This window comes from Glycine soja, chromosome 12 (assembly GCF_004193775.1).
Source record: "Glycine soja cultivar W05 chromosome 12, ASM419377v2, whole genome shotgun sequence".
Taxonomy (NCBI): Eukaryota; Viridiplantae; Streptophyta; class Magnoliopsida; order Fabales; family Fabaceae; genus Glycine; species Glycine soja.
The window spans coordinates 26,419,532-26,430,686 of record NC_041013.1 but is presented as its reverse complement, the minus strand read 5'-3'; the positions used below and the strand labels follow the sequence as shown (position 1 = coordinate 26,430,686).

The window sequence follows — 11,155 nt, the reverse complement described above, 5'->3', positions numbered from 1 at the left end:
CTATGACAAAGAAGCAGTAACCAGCAGCGGAGGGATGGTCTGGATGTACCCGAACTGCCGTACCACCCTCTCTGGTCGGACATAGACCACAACATGACCCCATCTGAGCTGCCCTTGGTAGCATGAAATAAGCTCGAAGCCCCTAACTGCTCGATTCTCACTATAGGGAAACCAGGAAACGTTCGTGATCGTCAGAGCATCTAAACGTGCCCTGTATGGCGCTCCCTTGATCCCCTTCATGTGCGCCTTCGTTGTAAGCCACCTCGAGGCACATGGAGTAGTCTCAGCATACGCATAATCAGTGATGCACTGATGAACACTGCGAAAGTGAGCATAACATAAAAAAACCTTTAAAATTCATTTTCCAACTTAAACCTGTTTACAAAATTTAAAATTTACCAGTAAGAGCGTCAAGTACCCACCCATCTGTCGTGTGGGGGTCTGCAAAGCTTCATTTAGCTGGTCATACATGTGAACCAGCATGACAACTCCCCAGGCATAGCCCCAGACTGACCTAGGTCTCGAAACGCTTCCAGATGCACCACATGAACATGGGTTGCACTCTTATTAGCAAAAAGAGTACAACCCACCAGGTGGAGGAGGTAAGCACGCGCCGCTGCAATCCAATGCCGGGCCTGGCATCTACTCTCATACACCTCGCGGAGCCATGATAGTCGCACGTAAGCCCCATGAGTACGTACGGTCTCCGCTTGAGCCTCCTCGCCGGATACCTCTAGAAGCTCCGTCAACAATAAGACTACCTCGTCCACGCACAGAGGCTCAAACCTGTGTAATGCCCCTGTGATAGGAAGATAGAGGAGACACGCCACATCGTCCAGTGTGATCGTCAACTCCCCCACTGGAAGGTGGAAGGTGCTGGTCTCCCTATGCCACCTCTCCGCAAATGCGGATATCAATCCAGGATCGTCGGTGACCACAGAACATCCGATCCATGGACTTAATCTGGTGCCGGCAACAAGGCCTTCAATCTCAGGGGCTGGACTCCCAAATTTATCAACTTTCCTACCATGGGAGACCAGCTTCAACTCAGGTCATTCCTGAGTTGAATAACACATCATAAAAGTTAATTAGACATTCATTATCACAAATAACACAACAAAAAATAAATAATTATCAACTACCAACACGTCTAGATTAAAATACCTTGCCACACCAGATACTATATGCCACATGGTAAGCAAATGATGTCAGCAATGATGTGTCATGTGGCCCACCAGGGAATCCCTTGCCATGCTCAGCAAGTGATCCCTCGGCACCATCAACAGCCACATCCGTAGCATCTACGTCCGCAGTCAGAATGTCCTCATCCACATGAGGAACATCCTCTGTCACATCAGGAATATCCTCAGTCACTTGAGGAGGAACATCCTCAGTCACCTGAGGAACTTCCTCAGCAACATCAACCTGAACCCGTTGCCTATGGGTAGAAGCGATAGGCCTACGATGTCGGGGAACATCAATATCATCCTCATCCCGACCCATGCCTCTGCCTGTACCACTACCTAAGGCACGAGGTCCACCTCTTATTCTAACCATGATTTGAAAATCATGAAGAACAATATAGTTTTTTTGGTCAAATTAACTATTCATGTAATTGGTAAATAAGGTTTCTCACTACTCATTTGGATGAAAATTTTCTACCTAATGCAACATAAATAGGTATGTCATGCAATTTTGTGTATGTTGGTTTCAGGAGAAATTCTTCTTAATTTTGGTCTAAAGTATTCCTTTGTATGTTTCAGGGAAGTAGCACTTGACTATTTGAAATTATCACACAAAATGGTTAGAGGCATTGTCAAAATCTTGATAAGTAAGCTTTGGGTGTCACCAGATGACTCAAAAATTAATTCTGGGTGTGTAGTTAACATGAACTACTACCCACCATTTCCAAATCCAGAGCTCACAGTAGGTGTAGGGCACCACTCGGACTTTGAAACCATTACATTGTGTATATACACGGTAAAGAAGATTGGGATAGTTTACAAAATGGGAAAATGTGAAAATGACGAACAGGAGGCAACATGTAGCCATACAAAGGGGAGTGCAAATGATAACATCACTACGGGTACTCATAATAGGGTTGGCCTAATCACTACATTAGAGAAGCTAAGGGAGATAGTGATAAGTAAGGAGGTGGTGCTATGAGTAGATTAGGTAATGCTTTGGTATCACTAGGCTTGATGTTTGTCAACGGCTTTGCAGAATAAACTTTACTTCATGTTTGGATGATTCTGTTTCATGTTTTGTCTACCAGTTAATGAATAGAATATAAAATATTTCAAATAAGGACAGAAGATACCCTTGGATGATTTCATTATTGTAATCTGCATAGTTTATGTAGATTGTGTTTTTTGGTATAATCATATGACTACCAGTATGTTGTGCATCTTGTAAAAACATTTATAAATATTATATATATATATATATATATATATATATATATATATATATATATAATATGTATTTTGGGCTAGTGTTGTATTTTGTTCCAATCGTGCTTTTGATGGTGTTTGCGAGGTTTAATGGGAATATTGTTGTGAAGAATTTAAGAGTGTGTTAATGAAAGAAGGATTCTTGGGTGCCAGCTTATTATGCTTTGGCTGTTCTCACCATGTTTATATAGCATCACGCAAGAACTAAAAGCTCTCAAGCTGGTTAAAAATTATAGACATGTCAGATCCATATATCTTTGGTGAAACCTGTGTTACAAGCTCTCTCATCTTATGCTATGAAAACTGCATGCTTGCCTAGATCAATGTCATGAAGTTGGTCAAAAGTGTAGAGCTTTCGTTTGGGGAGATAATGAGAATCAGAGACAAGTTCATACAGTTGCATGGGAGAATATTTGCAAGCCTAAAGCTTGGGGTAGATTGGGTTTGAAAGTTGCTAGAAATGTTAAGTCTGCCTTAATGATGAAGATGAGGTGGTCTTTGTGTAATAGATAATTTAAGGAATCAAGTGAATGCCATTGGTTGCTTGGGGAATGGCATTGAATTGATTCTGAATTGAGCAAAGTTGGGGAAGCTTGGGGAAATTGGCCACTGGTTGCTTGTGAATTTAACTTCTAAAGTGCTGCATAATCAACATAGTTGGTCTCTTATATTTGTTGTTACAATTGATAATTTATGGAAGAATTTTAGAGAATAAGTTGGGCACTATGTTGGAAACCTCTTGCACAAATTAGAATCAAGTCAATGCCATTTCCTTAAGTTTCACGAAGACTAGAAACATTCAGTTAGCTCCAACAATTGACATGGGTCAACGAGGTATTTCATGGGTCAACAATTGACATGCGACAAAGAAGAAATCAAACTTCATTTTTAAAGTTTACTTTCAGAAAGCCTATTTCCTAGCCTATATGTCATATGGGTTAGAAATATGACATTCATTGCTATGGTTTACATCTTTTACTTAGAAATATGACATTGTTATTTTCAAGGATATAGAAATTTTTGGTCTATAATGATTATATGCAAGGCAAGGGTTATTCTAATTATTGGACTTAAGAAGTGAGAATGTATTTCATACATTCAAACATAGCATGTGAAAAATCTATTTGATACAAGACATGTACAATCATAGCAATTGAAAAATCAAATTCCAAACATCAAAAAATTAAAAATTCAGATTTTAAAGCACATACGGAAGAACCTTCTTCCGTATGAAGGAAATTCTTCCGTACATTCCTACGGAAGAAGTTCTTCCGTGAGAACGTATGGAAGAACCTTCTTCCTTACGAACAATTCACTTCAGATGGAATGAGGTTCTTCCATATGTTCCTACGGAAGAAGTTCTTCCATAGGAACGTACGAAAGAACCTTCTTCCTTATGAAGGAAATCCTAAATACAGAAGAAGGTTCGTCCGTATGAACGATTTATGCATATGGAAGAATGTTCTTCCGATTTTGAATAAATTCTTCGTCTCCTACCTCTCGCTCCCACGGTTTCTCAGACCAAAAAGCCATAAGTCTCTACCCTAAAACCACCCTAAACTACATTATACTAGCAGATAAAAGGGGAGGGCAAATACAAAACACTAACCTCGACGGCAGACACAACAAATGCACCAAAAACCTTCACCAACGAGCGATAATGGCGGAAGGAACAGGATGCTGGGTGGGCGAGAGAAGAAAGGTTCACGCGAAAGAGAAGAAGAAAATTTTGAAATGAAGGCGGAAGAAGGAAGAAGAAAGGTTTACGCTTTTTTTTAAATATTTTATTATAAGGGCAATATGGCCCATTCATATAATTGTTGGGTGCACCTAGCAACACCCGTATGCAAATTCTGAAATGCAACAACAACACAAAAACAATGTCTCTTTCTCTTTCTAAATTGTGGAAAGCTAAGAGTGGAGGGGACGAACCTGATTTATTGATAGCTTAGTCTGTCTTGCTAACAGATGCTTATCTGCATCACTTGGGTACCTGAGAAAGAGACCAGAAAATGACATCTGCGTCCTTGCCTTAAACCATATAAAGAGACACCCAACTTTCTTTCTGAGTATCAATCCTTTCTTTCTGTCCCTTCGTGGGTGTGAGATTCTAAGAGAAACAAAGAAAGATCTACGTCCTAGCTGCTATTGCAGAAGTAAAGTAGATCGTTGATGTACACACTGACCACTACTCTCTCTCTCTACTTTTTTTATCCCCCTTTATTATTGCCTTATTTTACCGTCTTCTTCTTCGACATGATAATCCCGTTCCAAATTTTAACATGATTTAAAAAATAATATTCATTATATCAACTATTGATCACTTACTCAGTAAATACTATTCATTATAATAAACATGAACATGATTTAAAAAATAATATTCATTATATCAACTATTGATCACTTACTCAGCAAATACTATTCATTATAATAAACAAGAAGAAGAGGGTATTATTTCTTTCTTTAATAAAAGAAGAGGTAGGAAAATAAAACTAAAAAGTGTAGACAAATCTATAATACTAACATTTGAGAACCCATAAATTTCATTTTATGGCAAAAAAAACACGGGTCAATACTCGGTGAAACAACCTAAAAACTGCTTTTCAAAAAATTTGTTGTTTGAGGAAGAATAAAAACGCTACATACGAACCACCCTCATCATTCAAACCTTCCGGTTGTGTAATACATAGATAACAATGGCACTCTCATTCATTTTCAACAACCTCAAGCAAACAAAATTGCATTCCTTTGCAGACTTATTAGTCTCTGTGTGTAGCAGAGTAACAAAACACAACAAATAGCAATTTTTGGGAGGACCCAAAAACATTATTTGCATACAACTACAGGGACTATCTACATACACCTACAGTTTTTCACCTACAAGGCATTTTTGGAGGTCAACATAGGTTAATCTTTTTCCTGGTTAGATTATATGTGCGATTGAAGAAGGAAATTTTGAATATTGTAAATCTGCTCCATTTTGAATTTCAATTTCGTTTGTCTTCCCACCAAAGGCTTAGACTCTCTTTCTTTACTGTGTTCATCTATAAATAACTCAAAACTAAGAATGAGTTATGTCGCATTTGCTGAAAAATAATTTCCATTAGAAGTAAACTCTGTTGTTGTTTTTTATTTTAAAAAATGGCTAACAAATACAACTTTGTTGCTGAAATTACTGCTAAAAAAGGATTGCTGGAAGATATTGGTTAGGGTCATCCGAATATGGATGGTGTCTTACGTATCCAGACAGAGGGAAAACTCAACCCCCAAATTGCCTTTTTCCATGGAAATAATCTTCGTAGACTCTAAGGTTTGCATTTGTGCTGATTTTTTTAATGTGTATAAAGGTTTTATTCTAATTGCTCATTTCCAGTTTCCCAAAAGATTAAGCCATTGCGATTGGTTGTAGGGGGATAGAATTCATGGTTCTGTTAAAAGGACTTTAATCTACAAATTTCAGAAAAGCTTTAAAGGAAGGCAAAGTTTATTCGATCCTTTTTTCAAGGTTGCTGAAAATGGTGGTATTTATAGAACATTCCACCATAAATATAAGATTTCTTTTCAATACTCTACTAAGGTTACATTGGTGCAAAATGTTGATGTTCCTGATAAGCCATATGATTTTGTACCTATAAGTGATATTGTTGGTGGTGGTTATGATAGTGACTATTTATTAGGTAAGTTATTTAATTCAATTAGTATTTTGTTTCATAAAATTATTGTTTGTCTTATGTGTCAGTATTCATTAGACATTTTTTTTAGCTAATATCGTTACTTCTACTTAGATGTGATGGAAATGTTGAATGGTGTGGGCATTGAACATGAAAAAGAAAGTAATGGTAGAAGGACTTTAATCTACAAATTTCAGAAGGACTTTGAAGGAAGGCAAAGTTCATTCAATCCACTTTTTCGGGGTTGCTGAAAATGGTGGTATTTATAGAGCATTCCACCATAAATATAAGATTGCTTTTCAATACTCTACTAAGGTTACATTGGTGCAAAATGTTGATGTTCCTGATAAGCCATATGATTTTGTACCTATAAGTGATATTGTTGGTGGTGGTTATGATAGTGGGTATTTATTAGGTAAGTTAATTAATTCAATTAGTATTTTATTGCAATAAATTACAATTTGTCTTATGTGTCAGTATTCATTAGACAAATTTTTTTTTATCTAATATAGTTACTTCTACTTATATGTGATGGCAATGTTGAATGGTGTGGGCATTGAACATGAAAATGAAAGTAATGGTAGAAGGAATTTAATCTACAAATTTCAGAAAGGACTTTAATCTAAAAATTTTAGAAGGACTTTGAAGGAAGGCAAAGTTTATTCAATCCACTTTTTTGGGGTTGCTGAAAATGGTGGTATTTATAGAGCATCCACCATAAATATAAGATTGCTTTTCAATACTCTACTAAGGTTACATTGGTGCAAAATGTTGATGTTCCTGATAAGCCATATGATTTTGTACATACAAGTGATATGGTTGATGGTGGTTATGATAGTGACTACTTATTAGGTAAGTTATTTAATTCAATTAGTATTTTATTTCATAAAATTATAGTTTTTCTTATGTGTCAGTATTCATTAGACAAATTTTTTTAGTTAATGTTGTTACTTCCACTTAGATGTGATGGCAATGTTGACTGGTGTGGGTATTCAACATGAAAATGAAAGTAATGGTAGAAAGAGCAAGATGAATATTATCCAATTAGAGGCTGATGGGTATGGATACTAGTTTTCCATATTTCATTTTTATTTCTTTAGTTTATTTGTTTCAATTTTTTGGGACTGATAAATAACTATTAAATTAGTGCTCGAATTGAGTGTACTCTTTTTAGTTCATTTGTGGGTGAACTAAATGCTTTTCTGGCATCTGGAGAAGTTGACAATGTTGTGGCCATTGTTAAATTTGCCAAAGTCAAGAGTTATCAAGGTATTACAAATCATTATATTTGTAGTTATTTATTTTGTTATTGTGGTGTGATTTAGTGTATAAAGGTATTAAAATGAAGTGATGATATATTTGTGTACACAAAATACATCTCCAAAACTGTATGTATGGTACAAAAGTGGTGTACAATGCAGATTTTGTGGCTACCAAGGTTCTAGCAAAGAGGTATATGTTTGGTGTTGCTTGAACTTGTATATGTTTTTATTTATTTATTTATTAAAATGTAGTTTTGTATTGACTGTGATGTGATTTATATTAACCAACCTTATGTTGCAGGATGCTTCAGAATATGGATTCACCATGTGTAAGTTTGAGTCAACTTAGTGATGGTCTAGTTAGTGCGAAGGTTGATTTTCTTGATGTTACACAAATGAAAAAGATTGAATGGATTAAAGATTGCGAGGTAATAGTACGATATAATGTGCCTAATATGTATATTATAATATGCATCACGGTTATCAAAATCAAGAGTCTATGTAGACTCGTGAAAGCTTGATAGACTCGACTCGTAGAATCATAAGAGTCTACTTCATACAAAAATACCTACGAATAATAAGTAAATATATTCAAAATACACTATTTTTCAAACAAAATGACAATAAGTTCACAATTTATACTATTAGTCATTGCAAAAACACAAGTTCTCAAAATTAAAACATTAAAAAACTATAAAAACCACAAATGTATTCAAAGAACTGATGCAATCCTACCCCCCAAGGGCATTGGATAAAAGACTCTAAGAAGATTGAGCCAAAGATGCAAGAGAAGGCCCTAGGGTTCTCATGAGCCTTGATGTAAGCTCCGTTGGAGCTTGTAGGCCTAGGATCTTCTTCATCAATGGATTCCTTTTCTTTTTTGAAGATGAATAGCAGTGGAATGGAGAAGGAAGAGAGAGAGGAGACGCCGCTTTAAGGAGAAGATGAGTCTAGAAGAAGCTCACCACCATAGGAGGCCATGGATAAGAGCTTGGAGGAAGAAGGAGATGAATGAAGGGAGAGGAAGAGAAGAGCACGAAATTTTGTGCTCTAAAAGAGCTTTGAAATCTGAAGTTTAATTTTCAAATGATCAAAGTTCAAAAAAATGCACACACATGACCTCTATTTATAGCCTAAGTGTCACACAAAATTGGAGGGAAATTTGAATTTCAATTCAAATTTCACTTGAATTTGAAATTGAATTTGTGGAGCCAAACTTTGGAGCCAAAATTTCACTAATTATGATTAGTGAATTTTAGTTATGGTTCAGTCCACTAATCCAAGATCAATTCCAAGATTCTCCACTAAGTGTGCTTAGGTGTCATGAGGCATGTAAAGCATGAAGGACATGCACAAATTGTGACTATATGATGTGGCAATGAGGTATGGTAAGCAAATGCTCACCTCCCCCTCTAAAATTTAAATGGATTGAGCTTCTACCAATTCAATTAAATTTATTTCCAACCACACACATCAAAAATTCACTTAGTGCATGTGAAATTACAAAACTACCCCTAATACAAAAACTAGTCTAGGTGCCCTAAAATACAAGGGCTGAAAAATCCTATATTTCTAGGGTACCCTACCTACATTATGGAGCCCTAAATACAAGGACCAAGATTAATGAAACCTTAATCCAATATTTACAAAGATAAGTGCACTCATATTTAGCCCATGGGTGAAAATGTGCAGGTTATCTAAGAGGGAAAGTTTCTTTAATATTTGTCTTTATTTTAAAATGATTTTCCTTCTTAGCTAACCTCTTGGAGGAGACACTTACCTCTTTACACTCCTCCTTAACCATTAAAGGTTGTCCTTCTTCTTGGGGGTAGATTTCTTCACTAGATTCTTCCCCTTTTGCTTCTTCACTTTCACTAGAGGAAGGTGAGGTAGTAACCTCATCTTGGCTACTATAAATTTCTTGGCCCTTCATCATCATGGTTTTCTTGGTGGGGCATTGAGAAGTAATGTGTCCACTTCCAAGACATTTAAAGCACTTCATGGAGCTAGTCTTCTGTTGCATACTAGCCTTCAGGGGTTGCTTTTCTATTGTCTTCCCTTATCATCTTTGGGCTTAGAAGGTGTCACCCCTAAGATGCCTTGACCTTGGTCTTTCTTTGGATAAGAGTGAGACCCATAAAATTTTGAAGTAGACTTCCTTTTAAGTTGTTGCCCTACCCTTATTTCCCAATCTATGTTAGCCTCTACATTGTCCTTCCCATGGAAGTATGGGAGGTTAATGTTAGCCTCTTGATGCTTTCTTTCCTTTTCTCTCCTATGGGAGTGAGGTCTAAGATGTGGCCTATGCCTTCCTTCACAATAGTCATGAAGTTCTTCACTTAGGCTCTTGCAAGAGTTATGAATACTAGAGGAGGCATGTTTTTCTTTTCTTAACGCTTTTAGTATTTTCCTTCTTTCTTCTTCCCTTATTTTCTATTTTTCATCTTGACTTATTTCTTCCACTCTTTTTTTTCCTTTTTCTTTTCTCTCTTGTTTTTCTTTCCACAACATAAGGGATCTCAACTCATCTAATATCTTATACAAGGGGTCCTTAGGAGTAGAACCCTCACCATTAACACTAGATAAAGAATGAAGACTCATGTTGGTTCCTAAGTTGTGGTTCTTTCTTGTTGGGGGTTTGAAAACAAAAAAGGTAAAAGAATCTATGGTTGAAACAATCCAAAATAAACACTAAAATAGGTGTGAAAGATAAGGTAAAAACTAATTAGTAAAAGGCAAGCTATCTAGGCGGTTTGACAATGGAAGGTAAAGGAAATAAGCAATGAAAGTAAGCAAGAAATGTAAACTAGGCAAATCCTAAGAGTGTTTGGATGACCACATTTAAGGTTCCCAACGAAACGCTCACAATCCTAAGGGAAAATTGCCTAAAATTATTACACACAAATGGAAGTAGGGTGACCTATTGGAGGCTCCCAACTTACTTCCAATGAAAGACCTTTTTGTAACAAAATTTGAAAGCAATGAAAGTAAGAAAATTGTCAATTACAAAATTACAACATGGTTCTCAATTTTGGTGGTTGCTCTCTCTTTGGTGATTCACTCAATTTGGAGTGCTTCTTAGTCCTATAGCTCTTAAGGTGATTTTCCCCTTGCTTCTTGACTCAAATTCTTTAAGGGATGGCACCAATCCTCATTTCCAATTCCCTATATGGCAACTCACAAACAAGGAAACAAAGAGACAAGCAATAACCAAAGACCCAAAAAATGAAATGAAAGCTAAACCAATAGAGTTTTAACAAGACAAATTTTCAGGGATTTTTCAACAATTAAAGCAATGAAAAGCATATAAAAGCAAGCTAGGACTCAAAGAGAAACTTAGAATGGCTCTAGAGTAGAGTAAAAAAACTAAAATAAAAAGACTCAAGAAACCTCTAGTTTTGGAACTTTTTTTTTCACACTAATTTTATATTGAAATTTTAGAACAAGGATTGGTATAAAATAGGCACCAATTATAGAACATTTTTTGAGCCAACACAACAAGCACACTTCCCTTTCACTTTTTTTTTCCTGGACATTGAGTTCAACAACAAGACTACTTCTAGGAATTGATTTAGAAAATGTTATGAACTAAATAACATGCATGAATTAGACTCAAAATTTAAAAGATGGGCTAAGGATGACAAGAATACATGAACAAACGTATCTAGAATTCAATCAACAAAATCAAAGTTCAACAAAAACTTAGAACATAATGTGATAATTATTATGACTAAACATGACTCTAAGACAACATGGATTAAGTGATTTA

At 36.1% G+C, this 11,155-nt stretch overlaps 1 protein-coding gene across 1 annotated transcript; it reads right to left on the bottom strand.

Moving 5' to 3' along the window:
• On the bottom strand, positions 1-1,557 carry LOC114378895 (protein MAIN-LIKE 1-like). Its single transcript, XM_028337482.1, has 3 exons — positions 1,165-1,557; positions 478-1,040; positions 1-319 (listed from the first exon to the last, which is right to left on the bottom strand). Exons 1-3 carry the CDS (start codon positions 1,555-1,557, stop codon positions 1-3), a joined length of 1,275 nt encoding a protein of 424 aa, XP_028193283.1.
• Between the last annotated feature and the right edge of the window lie 9,598 nt (positions 1,558-11,155).